The sequence below is a fragment of the Arachis hypogaea genome, chromosome 7 (genome assembly GCF_003086295.3).
Source record: "Arachis hypogaea cultivar Tifrunner chromosome 7, arahy.Tifrunner.gnm2.J5K5, whole genome shotgun sequence".
NCBI classification, from domain to species: domain Eukaryota; kingdom Viridiplantae; phylum Streptophyta; class Magnoliopsida; order Fabales; family Fabaceae; genus Arachis; species Arachis hypogaea.
This window is the reverse complement of record NC_092042.1, coordinates 72416667-72435895: the sequence shown is the minus strand read 5'-3', so window position 1 is coordinate 72435895 and position 19229 is coordinate 72416667. Positions and strand designations below refer to the sequence as shown.

Here is a 19229-nt window from a genome sequence, read left to right as displayed (position 1 = left end):
CTCACGAGTCCCGTCTTGCTTCCTTCATCCATCTCGCCTCTCTCATCTGACAGGGCTTGCGTCGCTGCTACTCTCCCTTGCTAGTCTCTACATTGTCGTGCTTCGTCTCCCTCTCCTTCTCCTACGCTTTGTCTTTACATTATCAGAAAAGTTTTTTTAATTTTCTTTTTTTATCTATTCAATTATTGGATTATAATATGTTGATTTGTTGCTATTTTTATATGATTGTGGTAAATTAAGCTACTATTTTTATATTAATTTCTGAAAAAAAAAATAGAAGAGAGGGGAAGAGAAGGAAAAATGGAAGAAGGGGACGGGGGCAGGCTTTGGCGGTGGTGGCTCAGGGTGGTTGGTGGGAATGGAAGAAGAAAAGAAACGCTGAAGAAATGAGGAGGAAGAAGAGGGAGAAGAGGAAGAAGAGGACATCATCATGGTAATAAATGTGCGTTTTTTTTTTACAATAAACGTCATTGAGGATCTAATTACAAAATTATATTTTGTACTCGGACTTAATTACAAATTTTTAAAGTGTAGGACTAATTTATAATTTTAGTAAAAGTATAGGACCAACTATGTAATTTAACCTTTTTCATATTAGAACGCAAAGAAACAGATAATGTTTTTTGGGGTTTCGGGCGCGTGTATACGCTCTTTTAATGAGAGTGATTTTTGTTAATGTCGGGTTTGCTTAATTGGACTTAGATAGCAATAAGGCTTTGATGCATAGATAAAAAATATTAAATTATACCGGACATATTTGCACACACTCATACAATTATTTGTTGGTATGTTTGATTTATATTTTGTGTGTATATTTTTAAAATGAATTTAGATATAAAAAATTAAAAACATTGCAAAAATCATACTTTAATAACAATACAATATCAAAATCATTATTATCTTTTAATAAATTCTTTATATTTTATATATCTGCTATAGCTTTGTATCTAACAAATTTGAAATTATCGTCTTCATGGGTCCTTTGTCGTATTGTGTGCGGTATGTGCTTCATAGTTAGTAGCTGAACAACGCATATAATTTTATTAGAGTGATAACACTCGAAGAAACAAAATACTTAACTTACATATTTTATTTTATCTTTTATAATCTTCCCATAAACCATGTTTGGGAACTTGATTAAAAATCTATTTCAAAGGGGAAGAAAATAGTTGTTCTCGTAACTGTAGAAAAGTATATTATAATCGTTTCGACAGAAGTTAAGCTGTTTTTGAGCCAGTTTCAGCAAAAGTTTGAGCATTGTTTTCGTTTTGAACACTACATATAATATTATGTTTCTACCAAAGTAATCTTAACTAACAATACATTGTCTATTCGTCCATTATCCATTACATATATAAAACAAACTGTGCTAGCGTATTTATATTGACACCTACTCAACAATGCACACAGCCGTACAAATTTTACTTGGAGTATAGGCACCAAATCTGTATCATCCATCTTAAATAGTGAGGTCCATAAAACACCAAAATAAATTATATGGACTTCTCTTTCTATTATCCAAGCTCATTTTTATAGATACTCGCATCGTTGATTTTAAAATTTAATGCTTCCATCTTTCTTTTATATAAATGTCAGAACAATACATACCAAAAGAAAAAGACTACCAAGGAGTAAAACCATTGCTATCAGTATCAATATCCCGATAACTCGATAAGAATAGCGCATTGTAGAGCCCTATTATTCAACATTCAAAATTCAACATATATTACTAAATGTGCAAGTGCTAAATGAAATAATATATTTCCTAGGGAAATCATGCAAAAGTCAGAAACAGTTAGAGGATGAAATTTAAGTCGCCTCATAAGTAACGAAATACATGACATCTACAAATTGTTAACAGTGATGAAAAGATTATAAAATTATGCAACCAAGGTCAATATTAACTTATTCTCCGGTACAGTGCTTTTGAACTTTTGAATTTTTCAGCAACGCCACATTGTTAGAGCCCGTTTCTCAGCGAAATTTGCAACATCCCCAATGGTCCATGCCACGTTCCAGTTGAAATGGTTATATATCACAGGTAACCATGTGAACACAAGTACACAGCCCACCCCATTCCTTGTGTATGTAATAATAATAAGGAAACATGGGAACCAAATATGTACCTAAGACCTGTACATGCTAACCGCTAATGTTTTTTCCTAACAGCCACACATAATAACAAAATAAGGCTCCCCTTGTCAAAAGTAAAAGTAAAGACATGAGGGAACAGATCAAGCCAAGAACATCATCATCACAGGCCTGATTGCAAATCACAATGCTGCACATCATTATTGGCATTATGATATGTAAGATGTAAGATAAACGAGGTAAGGCAGAAGAACCCCACCACAGATGCAAGTCACATTCAATTTTGAGATAGTTTCCACATATAACAGAACAACAGATGCAAGGATGTCCGCAAGACATTCAATGTGGTTTTCACCCAAAAGCCATTCGGTAGGTAAGCTTTGTCTCTTCAACTTAGCACTGTCTCTGAGTTCACATGACTGCCGCCGCTACTGCCTGCATTATTGTTAAATCCAACCACAGGAACCGAGCGCTGTGCGAAATCCAGTAATAACTTCCGCTGGCGGTCATCAGTGTGAGGGAGACTTGCACGAAGGAGTTCAACAGGCATTTCCTTACTAATTGCTTTAGCTGCATCCGATCCAATGTCATCGACATTTGCTGGATTTTGTATAAGCAGGGATTGCATGATACTTTGGTATTTATTCATGCAATACTTCGTCAGAAGGCCAAAGAATTCATCAAATGAGGCCTGCCAAAACGAACGATTACCCATATTGTAGTTGCATGCAGCATGATGATCAGTTAGAAGTTCAGTAGCCCTCTCAAGAACAGATACTAAAATAAGAGAAGCCCCATCTCCAGCAGAGCTTCCAAGAGGACGAAGAGGAGGCTGCTCCGCAGAACAAACAACTGCCGCAAGACAAGCACTGAGAGCACCAAGATCCATTCCTTGAACACATTGGCAGACAATTTTGGCAAGGTTACTTGTAGTCTCCAAAGATGCTGGATCTGCAGGGAGACCACCAAATAAGAATCTTAGATGACGGAAGATTGCCATAGAGACTATCCTCATAAGTTCACTACCAGGAAGAAGCAACCGAAGATACTTTGCAAGGAGCTTACGTCCCTTGGCAATAGATACTAATCTCAAGAAAACTACATCATCCTTAGCAGCAAGTCCAACTTTATGTCCATTTTTCCCCAGTGGGTCAACAAGCTGAAGTGAAGTTGCTAATCCTTCCAACAGGACCTGTCGTCTTCGTCTTAATTGGCTTCCCCCATCTTGTAGCTGATTACACTTTAGGAAACGATCAATATCATCTACATCAAGGAGCAAACACAGACCATCCTCAATTGTGACTCTAGCTGCAAACATAGGCTCCTGTTCAAGAGGCTTTTCTGAAATGCCTTGCTCAGAGCTACTGGTAACAGAAGAGTTTGGAGGATCAACCTCCAAAAGAGGCCGAGGGCGTCGAATAGATGAGAATGTAATCCTACCCATGGCATCAACCTGGAGAAAAGCATGCTGATCAGAATTAGAACGAGATCGAGCAGGAACTTCCCTTATCTGGGTTGGGCAAAACAAATTTTTTGACTTCGCCACAGGAGCCTTTTTTGCAAGACAAGCTTGGTGATAATAGTCATCCACATACGGGTCATTACTATGAGTCACAGCATGCTGCATTCTAAGAATACTCTCAATTTCATCACTTGTCATATATTTGGACCTAAACTGTAATGAACCACTTTCACTCTTCTGGCTACTGGCATCAGAATTCTGTTGGGAGAAACGGAGACTATGTTTTCCTTTTTGATTTGATTTTGGTCTATGATCTCTAACATCACCCAGACCGAGCATATGTTCATATTTTCCAAGAGACGAGCTAGAAGAAAGGTGGGGGTTAAATAAATGGGACTTGAAACCTGATAAATAGCTTGCAGATTGCTGAACAGGATGATGCAATCTGTGTTGCTGTTGCTGTAATTGAGTCATTAAGTGTGGAGATATTGATCCATTGTGAAGGTGTAATTGCTGCTGCAACATATTACTAAGAAGGTTTGAATGATCTCCAGGATATAACGCTGCCTGGTTGACCAGTTGATTCTGAATTCGCTGAAGAGCAGAACCAGTAGGAAACTGGCGCATGTTTCCACCAAAATGAGACCCATGGTTTAATCCACTCAACTGTAGTGCAGAATTAGAAAGATGAGATAGATTTTGAGATGAAAGTCCCATCTGAGCTCCTCCAGCATGATATGAAATGTTCAAGTGGCTTGCACTATGACTAGGAGAAGTCTGCTGAGACCTGCCACCAGGAGGAGGAAAAGAAGTAAATGAAGACTTTGGTACCAAAATTGGTTCACTGGAATAACGAGTAAGCTCCGGCTGCTTTTCAGGATATGAAGATGTTCTGTACAAAGGCTTTGATTCTTGTAGCTGAGGGAAGGAGGAATGTGGCTGTGATGACCATCTTTTGCCATCCTGAGATGTTTCAGTTTCATAAAAAAGTTGATCAAGCCAGTTAGCAACGGGTTCACTAGAGCGATGCTGGAGTTGGTATTGTTGTGGCTGCCTTTGCTGATCAGGATAGGAAGACGTTCTGTACAAGGGCTTAGGTTCATTTAAATGGGCGAGAGAAGAATGGGGATGCGATGACCATCTTTTGCCATCCAGAGAACCTTCACTATCATAAGCATTCATGTGGTCAGGCCAGTTCATATCATCCCTTTGTGGCCATTCAGAAGTCGAATCTGCGTAAAAATAAAATATATAATTCAGTCCAGTGCCGAAAAACAGATTGCATTAGTTAAGAGGGAGGAATATACATGCTAAAACTAGTCACTGTAAAAACAGAACGTACCAACATCTTATACAATCTATTCTTACAAGTGGGTTTCACATGCACACGCACACAATCAAACCTAAATTCACAATACTAAAGGCAATTCCTTTGATGAAAGAGCATGTATAGCTATAAGAAAGTATTTTCATTCATACACTCAAATATTGAAGTTGCCATTTCAACAGATCATTTAGTTGAAGAATGTTAGATCACCAATTACAAATAAGCTTGCAGCAAAGCCAAAAATTTAATAATGAAAATATGGTTTGCGTAAACCTATGATTTGCTGCATATTTATTATCGAAGTTCCCCGTGACATATTCAGAGGATAGGAAAGGTATACAAAGTGTGAGTAAAGAGGCTCATGATGTTAAATGCTTTAAAAGAGGGAAGAAAGAGAGGGATAAAATGCAAAAGAACCATATCAGCAGCGAACATTATTTCTCTAGGAGCAGACAAAATCCTAGAGCGAAAGTAATCAAATCAATTTTTTTTTCAGCTATTTAGTTCTAACAAACTTCCAACATTATAAGAAAAATTAGGTTCTTGCTGTTAAGCAACGTCATCAATGTACAGAAACTTGGGGCAATTTGCAAAATGATCAGATTATGGCTGTCTGTATGTGCGCATAAACCAAACTATGTTATCCTTCTATGTCCGTATTAACAAAAGCCAATTGAAGAAAAACCAAGTATTATCCTGAATCCCGATAATTACTAAATATTTAACTTATACTTCAGTTACTTCACAGATAAGTGGCCAAAATATGATTATCCTGGACTAGAACTAGAGGGAGAGAAGGTAGAAACAGTGCAAGAACAAGTAAGATGATTCTATTCCAAAGCTTTCGCCTGATATCAGTATAACCTAGCGAATACAGAATGAATATATGTGCTAAAGGGTAATGGAGAGACTCTTTTCTCTCCAAAATCTATCTTCACTCTACTGAATACTCTGAATAGTTACCATCTATACATTTTTGCTACCAACTTTTAACAAGAAAAAACCATTAGTCAGGAATTTTTCCTGTCAGATGTTCTAGGAGTATAATAAATGAAAATAGAATATCAATGAGTGATGTTAAACGAGTATAAAAATTTCAAAAAAAAATTGAGATAAGGAAAAAACAGTTGCTTTACTCACTTTCTCGTGATCCTCGATCGCCAATAACTCCTGGACTTCTTGGTCCACTCACATTCTTGTTCAACTGAAATTATATTTAATAACAGTAACAATAAAGAAGCTATTAATATACATAAAGCAAAGCATATGAAAACCCACACAGAGAAGCATAAGATCAAATTCATAACAGAAGCTAGATAACAAAATTGAGAACATGTTATCTTGAACATTTTATTTTTGGGATTAAAGACAAACTAAGACAGAAAAGAACAAAAGACAAAGGGAAGAAAAGGATCTTCCCTAGCTTTTCAATCTCTCAAAATGTCTAAGAAAGAAATCCTCTAAAAAAATCATGAGCTTTACACACCAAATGTAGGCAAAACATCCTCTGAAAAGCACATATAGATCATATAAAGAAAATATCAAATCTCTGAGTTTTGTGTCTGATAACACCAAAAACATTCAACTAACTTTAAACTGCCAAAGGAAGCATAATAATCAGATAAAGCTTTCATTAGCCAACTCTTCCACTTTTACTTTAATCATTTTCATTTACATCACAAAATAAGTGGACTTATCAACAGGAAATATTTTGCCAGGCAGGCTAAAGGAGGAAATGGGGAAAGGGATAAAAAAATATTAAAAAAACTTTAAAAAATGGCATACTGCATTGACAATAACAAAACTCATTAATGGAGTTCAGAAATCCATTTTACTAACAATCACTAGAAAGTACATCCTAAATGGCCAAAACTTAGAATCTCTACTTACCTCAGGTGTGTCTGAGAACACTGAAAAAATAAACTTATTTTAATAATCCTTATTTGTGTGATCACTTTTTAAAATAATCGATTATGTGACTATGTTTGAATACTTTTTACATATATGAACTGTGTGCCACACCGTTTTGGTTCAAACAGGGATTTCAAATTTTCAACTCCATCATTGATGATGCAAGGGCCTATCATTTATAGAGAGTGAATAGGATTTCTAGATGAAAAGCAATTCAGGCACAACTTCACATGGTTCAATAATCCATGGACAAATTAGAGAAATTGACTATATTAAATGAATATATTAAAAGTAGCCACTTGACAGCCAACAATCTAGTGCAATCAACAGCATCTTTGTTCCCAATTGCAGACCAAGTCCTACCACGTTTATCACAATTCAAAAACCCCTCTGAAAATTCATTGCCAGGTCAGATCACAATGAAAGCTTTTTTTGTTTAGGTTACATGTCAGGCCAAGCCTGAGGTCAAACACAAGCCATTTCTATAATAGCATAAAAACAGGTTTACTGTGTTTCCCAGAAAGTCCAAAAATCATGAATCTCATTCCCTCAAACTGTTCATTGTTTCATTCTGAATCCCAAAATTCTCCAAGTAGATTCCCAGGTTGTTTTCTAACAATGATAGCTACCCACTAACCCTCGCTATATTATCACTTCCCCGTTTGTCCGGAATATTTGTGTCAAATACTCTCTAATTCTCAGCCTTTAATTTTATGCGCACTACAAATGTCTGTTGTCTAGTCAAACAGAGGAAGGTCCACTCTATGTCATAATCCTTAGCTTTTATAATTCAACATCTATTTCTCATACAATATTGCCAGTCTAATAGCTATACAACAAAACTCCCCTTTAAATTTCAAGTTGTACTCTCCTATTACGAATAAGAAAGATATGTAAATCACCGGCTTCCTGGAAGGTGTGATATCTGATTCTAACATCCAAGTTAGCATTAGCTCACTTCCAGCTGAACTTATGTATGAAGTACTTAAATGAAAACCATATACTACTAAAGTTTGTTTCCAAAGCTCTGCCTTCACATTTATTTCCTCCTTTCTCAACTCATGCCATGCAACATATTTTTGAAGCATTGCATGATTACAACATTAATTTTACGAGAGGGAAAAAAGGGAAAAAGTTTTATTCAAAAAAGGATGATTCTCTCTCTTACCCAATGAATTCAAGCAAATTATGATCATCACACAATAATCAAGCAGCATTCAACAAATCAATCATGTCAAGATTACCTTCATAAAAGTAGTGGTGAGATCATCAATGTCGGAAAGCGATCTTACATCCTCAGCCTTCACAGGAAAAGAAATAGTCAATTGACGATATCTAGCAAATCTCTATAACAAATAGCAAAAACAAAACCTTATCCCACCAAGTGATTCAGCTTAAAATGTAATAAGTAAAATAAATAAAATATCCACTGCTTCCAATCTCTCCCCCCCCCCCCCTCCCTCCCCTTCTTTTCTCTTTTTGGTGAGGGGAGTATAGAGGACGGGACCAGATGGAAAAGAAAACAAAATATGATGACATGGGGATAGAAGGGGGCAGGGGAAGGGGAATCAACACGAGATTAAAAAACAACCTCATCTCTATTGAAAAAGAAATCCTCTTTAGATTCAACTGGAGGCAAATAATCATCATCTTCTAACCCTCCCAATTCAACTTCCTGGACAGCATCTTTACCAAAGAACGCATATTGTGATGCATCAAAAACTGCTCCTTCTGCAAAACATAATTTCAGTTAAAAACTGTTTACCAATTCCCTAACGTGAAAAGTACCAGAGATAATGCATACAGAACAGAGAATTCCCATGTGACCAAGATAACAACAGCAATAACAAAATAAATATAAAAACAAAAATTAGATAAGCTCACACTCACCAAAAAGACAAGAAATAAAAGATAAGAGAAAATTAACTAACTTAATATGTACAGGTAAGAAAAAATGGTATAATAATTTTAATTTTGAACGGAAAGCAAACATCATTGGAGTACAACAAAACCTTCCACTATAAAATGGAAAAGATATCAACACAAACATTACGCTACATTAAGACATTGATATGGATAAAAGCTACTACAAGCTCGACAATAATGCACTATCTGTTTTGTCCTTTTGGCTACTGAACCAACCAGAGTAAGCAACACATAAACCAATCTTCTCCTCAATTGACAACCCCCAACATCCCAACCCCGCAAATACGCACACACAAAAGCAGGCAACGACAGCATAAGCTCAAATAAGGCAACAAAACCTCACAAACATTCCAAATCATAAGCTATAACCAACACTTCAGCAGGGGAAATTTTCAAGCATTTACAGAACTGTCAACTCTAGCCCAATCTCCTGGTTCAGCTACCCTACGGAACATGAAAGAATATTCTACCCCAAACTCAAATGGTTGATCATTGAGCTGCTCTGAACTGAGTACAACACATAAATAAACACCTTTGGAACACAAAGCAGAACAATTCCACTAACGTGGTAGTAACTATTCAAGCATCAAATTTGCCAATACTTCATAACAAATTAGTGGCTAAAACAGACTAGATCTACAGGAACAAGCTGAATCAGAGACCAAAGAAAGAAACACCAATGAAAGAGAAAAAAAATGCTAAAATAAAACAAGGCAATGAATCTAAGAACGGCGAAGCAAACCTGAGGAAGCACCCCCTAATTGCCTAAGATCCTGTGTGCTAGGAGCTGCTCCAAGATCACCCCCAGCTCCAAAAACATCCATATCCACCATGAAAAACCAGGGTAAATTGCAAAAGATTGAAGCTTCAACGAGAAAACAGCATCAAATGCGCAAAAAGGTGGAATCTTGAAACACTATTCGTTGTTTCCCTCCTTCTCCTCAGAGTGTTTCAGCTAAACCGAAAAAAGAAGCCAAATTGGGAGAAGGAGAAGAAGAAACGCAAAGATCTACGCTGAGAATCGAGTACAAAAGAACAAAAAATGGCTACGATTTGGATCAGAGAGAAACGGAAGAGAGAGAGAGAGGGAGAAAGAGAGAGAGGAACCCTACGGAGAAGATATTGATCGAAATTTATTGTAGAATTTTGTTTTGAGTTTGTTTTGTTTTTTGTTTTTGTTTTTTTGTTTTTAATTTTTGGTTTTTTCTTTTTTCATGTAATAAAAAAACGAGACGAGACATTTTCGCGTTGCCAGCATGCAATATCAGATGCGTAATGACGGATTTGACCTTGCGATACTCTCCAGCTCCACCCTCAATTATTGTAATTTTATGCCATATGCCATATTCTCCTAAATTATTTAATGTTGCGTAAGTCACAATTAAGAGTGATGAACTACTTGCCCCTCTCTTTTTCTCGGTTTACTTATTCTGTAAATATTTATAATATTATTATATTTATAATTAAATGTTTATATTTTAAAAATTTTTAATTAAATTTTTATACAATTTTTTAATTTTTATAATTAAAATATTATCGTATAAAAAATATTAAAATTAATAAAATATTTTTATAAAAAATATGTGATTAAAGAATTTGATTAAATTTTTAAATATAAATACCTTTAATTTGAAGGAAAAAATTTGATTATCTCTAATACTTTTGTCATAATAAAAATTTAATTATAAAATTAAAATTAATATAAAAAATTAATTAAAAATTTTTAAAATATAAAAATTTAATTATAAATTTAATAAAATTATAAAAAATAAGAGAGTAATTAAATGATTTTTTTTACCAAAATGAATAATGTATTTCATAATAAGTATCCAAAAAATTTAATTTTGATAAATTGATAATTACAATTACAGAAAGAAATATTTTTAATTAATAATAAGACGAAAAAAACCTGAAAAACAAGTAATATTGTAGAGAGAATAAGTCCTGTTTTATTAGAAGAAAAAAGTAAAGAAAAATTTATCTTTTATTGTGATAAGATAGTTTGAGGTGGATGTCCATTTTTTTATAAGATTCAGATTTTCAAGATAAAATTATATTTAATGAAATTTAAAAGCAATGACCATGTTCGTGTATAAATAAAGGAGCAAAGTTCTAAGACAAGAAGATACACCATCAATAATAATAATGAATATTCTCCTATCTTTCTCTATGATATAAAACTCTCTCTTTCCTATTTTTCTGGTGGGTTTTTAAGTGGCAGTATACTGGTATATATATATATAAATTACTTCTATTATAGTGAAATAATTATATTGACGAATATCAATACTAGAGTCTTCTATTTATATTTAATTATTTTATATTTATTATATCTTCCTTAGTTATTTATTTCATAACACGTTATCAGCACGATTAGTGCAATTGAGTACTTAATTATATATCATAACTCATTATTTAAATAAAAAGGTTATATTAGAAAAGTTATCCTCACTTTCATCTAGGTTATATTATACCAAGATTAATGCAATTGAATCACATGCCATTGTAAACTATAAGTTTACTAGCTCAAATGAATTTATAACTTGACATAATCGATTGGGTCATTGATAAACCCCAATTTTGTGGTTTATCTTGTGTTGAATTTGGTGGATTTTATCAACTTATCTCACATTTATTCAATGAAATAGCATGTTTTGTGAAATTCTCCTAATTTGTGCTTAAGAGTGAAAAACATGCTTTTTAGGCCTTTAATTAGCTAATTTTAATTCACTTTAATTCCATTCGAGGCCTTGATATGTTTTATAAGTGATTTCAAGCTTATAAGGCAAGGATTGGATGGAAGAAGTGAAGAGAAAAGCATGCAAAGTGGAGAATTCATGAAGAAATGAGCATTTAGATAACTCAAGGCGACGCGCACGCGTGACCCACGTGTACATGTGAGGGGAAATCTGTCAATCGATGTGCATGCGTGACGCTGGTCACGTGACCTCATTAAAGTGAATACGTTGGGGGCGATTTATGAGCTCATCTAGGCTCAGTCAAACTCATTTCTGAAGCTATTTAAGGCTGAAATCAAGAAGGAAGAAAGGGGGAGCAATTAGTGTAGTTTAGAAACATGTCTTAGGGTAGTTTTCTAGAGAGAGAAGCTCCCTCTTCTCTCTAGAATTAGGGTAGATTTAGGTTAAACTTATAAACCCCGAGTAATTAGTAAATAACTAACCAATAAATTGATTATTAATCAAAGTAAGTAGAAAATAGAATCTGATAGTTTAAAGTAACCGAGCTAATTAAAATAAAAATCTTAACACTAATTTTAAAGAGTTTGGCCCAAGATTGAGCCAAAGATGCCAAACTGGACCCGTATTGGGCCCAAGGCCCAACCAACTCCCTTAAATTAATGAGCATCAGCTCACTCTTCTTCTTCCTCAAAGAGGAACCCGTGGAGCATGCAAGCAAAGAGGAGGAAGAGCTCCAAAACCTAACTCCCACATCAATCTCAAATAACTTCTCGCTTTGAGCTCCGATCGCCGCACTGTTTACGGCTACGCGTTCACCGCGTCGAGCTCTACGAATCCATCAGAACAATTTCATAGGTAAGTCACTCTATTACCATAGTTGCTCTATCCCTTTTTATTTTCAAAATTTATTAAAGTGGTGGTGTGATTTTGCTTCCTTGATGTTATAGGACCCGATTAGCTTGAGAAAAACCTTCACTTTTACTTATATGATGCTTGGGTAAGGTGAGGATCCTAAAACCCTAGTTAATTCCTTGAACTTGTGTATTGAGTATTGAATTTGGGTATGTATGTGTGATATATGTGAAATTAGGTGTATATATGTACATGTTGGAGCTTTAATTGTGAACTTTGGAACTTGGTGGAGGTTGGGTGCTTGTGCTTTGGTGACTTTGGAACTTTTGGGGCTGTGTTTGGTGTCTTAGGAATACATGGAAATCGACTAAGGCATGGTTTTGGTTTCTCGTATTTAATATGTAATGTCTTGTGAAAACTTAAGCTAGACGACCTAGGATAAGTTGGATTGAGAATGTTGGATTTGATTGGTAGTTTAGTTGACAATGTATGTTTGATTTGTTGAAGCATGATAAATTCATTGGTTTTGGGACATGAATATAGTTGATGATGGTGGAAAGATGATATTTGAAGTGTATGATGATGTAGGTATTGATGAGTATGTATATTGTTATGTTGAACTTGAATTGTTGGATATGATCATGATGATGTATATTAAAGATGTTGTGTTAAACGTGGGTTGTTGGATTGAAAACTTTATGGAGATCGTAAACTAGTGTATTGAGGAATGATGTGGTGTAGTTGAGTTTGGTTTTGAGCCACTATGGTAAGATTTGGAAAGTTTTAAAGGGGCTGGGGTTGAAATATTTTGATAGTTGAGGTTTGGCAAAATTCTGCATAATCTATTTTCTGGCAACAGCTTCAAACGCTTTTTGGGAACGATCTAACCATCACAATTGGATGAAATTAATTTTTCTTTAATCTCTGAGATGCGTAGATCAATCCTACAAAATTTGGTTAAAGTTTACGGTTGGATTAGGAGATATAAATTTTTGAAGTTTATTACTTTAAAACTGATTTTCTGCTGCTACATAATCAAACCAGCAACTTTCCAAGCTTATATCTCCCAATCCTAACCATAATTTTGAGTGGTACTAAAACGACATTGAGACTTGGACTATTTTCTTGTTTGTGTCAAAATTTTAGACTATTATAAATTTTGTAAAAGGAGTTGTGCTTGTTTTAAAAATAGAGCTCTTAGCTATTTTGACAGCGAAACCAGTTTTTGAAAGCAAACTTGTAATCAGTATAACTCTCTCCTGAAAAATGCTTTTTTCTATGAGACTTTGACTGATTTAAAGCTCTATAAATCTAGTTTATTTTTGAAAAATTTCAGAAATGGGCCTCCAAAGCCCTCAAATCGCGAGTCACATGTTTTTCTAATGAGGTCAAGCGCGGGCACCTGTGCGGACGTATAGATGTGTGCGTCCGTACACTTTGCGAAATTTCCAACCTGTGTGTACGCACAAGTAGCTGTGTGCACGAACACTAGGCGATGCTTGACGGGACGCGCGATGTGCTCAAAATGATCCACGCGCTCTGCTTGTGCTCCTGTGCGGACGCACAAGAGGCTGTGCGCATGCACAGGTCTTTGAGCTCATCTCCTTTGATTTTTCAAGTTTCCTCCACTTTGCATGCTCTTCTTCCATTTTCTCCATCCCATTCCTACCTTATCCACCTGAAATAACTCACAAACACATCAAAGCATTGAATGGGAGGTAAATGGAATAAAAATAGATCAAACTAAGCACAAGAGAGCATATTTTCATAATCAAGCACAATTTGGGAGGAAGATTCAAAAACATGCTATTAAAGGGAATAAATGCAAGTTTATATGATGAAATCCATTCAATTCTAACCAAAATTCATCATCAAATATGGATTCATCAGTGTCGCAATCATTAAGTAATTTTGATTCATTCTAGATTTAAATAAGATGCATTTGGTCTGTGCTTATTTTGAAATGAGTTTACATTATGAATTTAATTTTAGGTTTATTCTGAATATAATTTCGATTTATTCTAAATATAATTTCAGTGAATTTTTAAGTGAATCATCTTGTTATGATTATTCTTGTTTCAATATCTTGAGAGGAATAAAACTAAGAAAAAGAGAAGAAAAATCAAACAAAAAAGAAGAAACAAGAAGAAAAAATTCCTCAAAACTTCTCATCATGTTATTCTTTTCTTGTCTTGTTCATCTAATCAAATAAAGAAGAAGAAACACATAATGCTGCAAAATCACTTGATAGATTTGGATGTGTTTTTGTTCATGATTCAATTTTGTTTGTGTGTTTGTTTTCGAATTAAGTTTGTGTGTCATAATCTTTAAGTAATTTCGATTCATTCTGGATTTAAATTAGGTGCATTTAGTATGTACTTGTTTCGAAATGAGTTTTTGATGCCAAGGCATCTTAGGCTAGTTTCACTAGCCTTTTTCTTTTGATTTTATTAGGTTTTATGCACTTTCTTGCGCCATAAGTAAGCATTTGGATTAAAAGTTCATGCATACCTTGATTGATTCAAACATAGTTAATTTGATGCTTTTTCATGAGATTTATGCCATAATTACTTGTGTGCTAAGAATGATGCAATCTCTTGTGATCTAGCAAGACTTTGATGCATGTGTTGCTTGATGATAGGTAAAGAAAGGCATGGAAGAAAGTTAAAGAATGGCCATGGAAAGAAGGAGGAGAAACAACGTTGCTGGCCAAAGTTGGACCACCAACGTTGCCTCAAACGTTGGAAGGAGAGGCAGAGCAAAATTTTTGCATAATACTGGTGCCAACGTTGGAGAAAATGTTGGCAAGCCAACGTTACCTCCAACGTTTTGATGTAATGTGCTTTTGGAAAAATTGGAAAAATTGTGGTGACGCGTATGCGTGCTATACGCGCACGCGTGGATCATGAATTTTAATAGACCACGCGCACGCGTGGAGAGGCCAGCGTTAGAGGGAACGTTGCCAGTCCAACGTTGATGCCAACGTGTGCGAAATGAAGTTCAAAACTCAATTTTGGAAAAAGCGCATCGACGCGTACACATGAGCATGAATATTGGCAATCCACACGCACGCGTAGGTGACGCGCACGGGTGGATAAATTAACATTGGAGGGAGCATTTTCACTCAAACACTGGGTCCAATGACTTCGAAAAGCTTTAAAAAATTGGAATTGGGTATTTTGCATCCACGCGCACGCATAGGCAGCGCAAACGCGTGAAGTTGTAAAATGTGCCATCCACGCGTATGCGTATGCCACGCGCACACGTGGATGGGCGAACGTTGGCACCCCAACGTTGAGTCAAACGTTGATTGCAGCCCCCAGAATCCATCTTTCCTAAAGAACGTTTAACTCAACGTTTGCCTAAAAACGTTGACTCCAACATTGATATCAGAATTCCATAATTGGCACCTCTCTCTTCTCAGCTGCATTGGAAGCCAGCCAAATCAACTCCAAGAAAGGCCAAAATCCCAATCCAGACGACTTGAAAATCAATTAAAGAAAGTGTATAAATAGCTTAGAATTTAAGTTAGAAGGGGTTGGACAGTGAGAAACCGGTGCACAATTGTAATCTCAACTCTTTTTCACAACTTCACACAACTAACCAGCAAGTGCACTGGGTCGTCCAAGTAATAAACCTTACGTGAGTAAGGGTCGACCCCACGGAGATTGTCGGCTTGAAGCAAGCTATGGTCATCTTGTAAATATCAATCAGGCGGATTCAAATGGTTATAGAGTTTTGATAATTAAAAGATAAATAAACATAAAATAAAGATAGAGATACTTATGTAATTCATTGGTGGGAATTTCAGATAAGCGTATGGAGATGCATCATTCCTACTAAATCTCTGCTTTCCTATTACCTTCATCCAATCCTTCATACTCCTTTCTATGGCAAGCTGTATGTTCGGGCATCACTGTTGTCAATGGCTACCTCCCTTCCTCTCAGTGAAAATGGTCCAACTACGGGTTACGTAGGGCTAACCATCTGTCGGTTCTCACTTGTGTTGGAATAGGATCCATTGATCTTTTTGCGTCTGTCACTATGCCCAACAGTCATGAGTTTGAAGCTCGTCACAATCATCCCTTCCCAGATCCTACTCGGAATACCACAAACAAGGTTTAGACTTTCCGGATCTCAGGAATGCTGCCAATTGATTCTATCTTATACCACGAAGACTCTATTGTCAGGAGAGGCAATCAAACACATGGACCAGGAATCCAAGAGATACACACTCAAGCTATTGCAGATAGAATAGAAGTGGTTGTCAAGCACGCGTTCATAGGTGAGAATGATGATGAGTGTCACGGATCATCACATTCATCCGGTTGAAGTGCGAGTGAATATCTTAGAATAATAGTAAGCTTGAATTGAATAGAAAAATAATACTACTTTGCATTAATACTCGAGGAACAGCAGAGCTCCACACCTTAATCTATGGTGTGTAGAGACTCCACCGTTAAAAATACATAAGTGATAAAGGTTCAGGCATGGCCGAATGGCCAGCCTCCCAAAAGTGATCAAAAGATCAAAAGATGATCCAAAGATCTGTCTAAGGACTTAGCGTCCAAAGATGTGAGTACAATAGTAAAAAGTTCTATTTATACTAAACTAGTTACTAGGGTTACAGAAATAAGTAAATGATGCAGAAATCCACTTCTGGGCCAACTTGGTGTGTACTTGGGCTGAACATTGAAGCTTTCATGTGTAGAGACTTTTCTTGGAGTTAAACGCCAGTTTTTATGCCAGTTTGGGTGTTTAACTCCAGCTTCTATCCTGTTTCTGGCGTTTAACACCAGAGTAGGGCAGGAAGTTGGCGTTTGAACGCCAGTTTGCATTGTCAAAACTCAAGTAAAGTATGGAATATTATATATTGCTGGAAAGCCCAGGATGTCGAATTTCCAACGCAATTGAGAGTGCACCATTTGAGTTTCTGTAGCTCCAGAAAATCCATTTCAAGTGCAGGGAGGTCAGAATCCAACAGCATCAGCAGTCCTTTTTCAGCCTCTGAATCAGATTTTTGCTCAGGTCCCTCAATTTTAGCCAGAAAATACCTGAAATCACAGAAAAATACACAAACTCATAGTAAAGTCCAGAAATGTAAATTTTGCTTAAAAACTAATAAAAATATACTAAAAAGTAACTAAATCCTACTAAAAACTATCTAAAAACAATGCCAAAAAGCGTATAAATTATCTGCTCATCACAACACCAAACTTAAATTGTTGCTTGTCCCTAAGCAACTGAAAACAAAATAGAATAAAAAGAAGAGAATATACAATGAATCTCACAATATCAATGAAACTTAGTCCCAATTAGATGAGCCGGGCTAGTAGCTTTTTGCTTTTGAATAGTTTTGCCATCTCACTTTATCCTTTGAAATTCAGAATGATTGGCATCTATAGGAACTCAGAATTTTAGATAGTGTTATTGATTCTCCTAGTTCAGTATGTTGATTCTTGAACACAGCTACTTTATGAGTCTTGGCTGTGGCCCTAAGCACTTTGTTTTCCAGTATTACCACCGGATACATAAATGCCACAAACACATAACTGGGTGAACCTTTTTAGATTGTGACTCAGCATTGCTAAAGTCCCCAATTAGAGGTGTCCAGAGTTCTTAAGCACACTCTTTTTGCTTTAGATCACGACTTTAACCACTCAATCTCAAGCTTTTCACTTAGACCTTCATGACACAAGCACATGGTTAGGGACAGCTTGATTTAGCCGCTTAGGCCTGAATTTTATTTCCTTGGGCCCTCCTATCCATTAATGCTCAAAGCCTTGGATCCTTTTTACCATTGCCTTTTGGTTTAAAGGGCTATTGGCTTTTTCTGCTTGCTTTTTCTTTTTCTTTTTCTTTTAATTTTCGCCACTTTTTTTTCACTGCTTTTTCTTGCTTCAAGAATCAATTCATGATTTTTCAGATTATCAATAACATTTCTCTTTGTTCATCATTCTTTCAAGAGCCAATAATTTTAACATTCATAAACTTCACTATAAAAAATATGCACTGTTCAAGCATTCATTCAGAAAACAAAAAGTATTGCCACCACACCAAAATAATTAAAGTAATTTCAAGATAAAATTTGAAATCCAAGTACTTCTTGTTCTTTTGTAATTAGGCACATTTTTCATTTAAGAAAGGTGAAGGATTCATGGAATTATTCATAGCTTTAAGACATTGACACTAGACACTAATGATCATGTAATGAAGACACAAACATAGACGAACATAAGGCATCAAATTCAATAAACAGAAAAATAAGAACAAGGGAATCAAAGAACAGGTCCAGCTTAGTGATGGCAGCTAGTTCTTCCTCTTGAAGATCCAATGGAATGCCTGAGCTCCTCTATGTCTCTTCCTTGCCTTTGTTGCTCCTCCCTCAAAGCTCTTTGATCTTCTCTAATCTCATGGAGAATGATGGAGTGCTCTTGATGCTCCACCCTTAGTTAGTCCATGTTGTAACTCAAGTCTTCCAAAGAAGTGTTGAGTTGCTCCCAATAGTTGTGTGGAGGAAAATACATCCCTTGAGGCATCTCAGGGATTTCTTGATGAGGAATTTCCTCATGCTCTTGTTGAGGTCCATGAGTGGGCTCTCTTGTTTGCTCCATCATTTTCTTAGTGATGGGCTTGTCCTCTTCAATGAGGATGTCTCCTTCTATGTCAATCCCAGCCGAATTGCATAGGTGACAAATGAGATGAGGAAAGGCTAGCCTTGCCAAAGTGGAGGACTTGTCAGCCACCTTGTAGAGTTCTAGAGGTAAGATCTCATGAACTTCCACTTCCTCTCCAATCATGATACTATGGATCATGATGGCTCGATCTACAGTTACTTCAGATCGGTTGCTAGTAGGAATGATAGAGCGTTGGATGAACTCCAACCATCCTCTAGCCACAGGCTTAAGGTCCGGTCTTCTCAATTGAACCGGATTGCCTCTTGAGTCTCTTTTCCATTGAG

The 19229-nt window shown here is 36.0% G+C and overlaps 1 protein-coding gene across 1 annotated transcript; it reads right to left on the bottom strand.

Annotated features, from left to right (window-relative positions):
• Positions 1-1670: 1670 nt before the first annotated feature.
• Positions 1671-10009, bottom strand: LOC112703400 (protein PAT1 homolog). Its single transcript, XM_025754822.3, has 5 exons — positions 9460-10009; positions 8383-8522; positions 8036-8092; positions 6021-6084; positions 1671-4785 (listed from the first exon to the last, which is right to left on the bottom strand). The coding sequence occupies exons 1-5, from the start codon at positions 9548-9550 to the stop codon at positions 2480-2482; spliced, it is 2658 nt and encodes an 885-aa protein (XP_025610607.1). The 5' UTR covers positions 9551-10009; the 3' UTR covers positions 1671-2479.
• Between the last annotated feature and the right edge of the window lie 9220 nt (positions 10010-19229).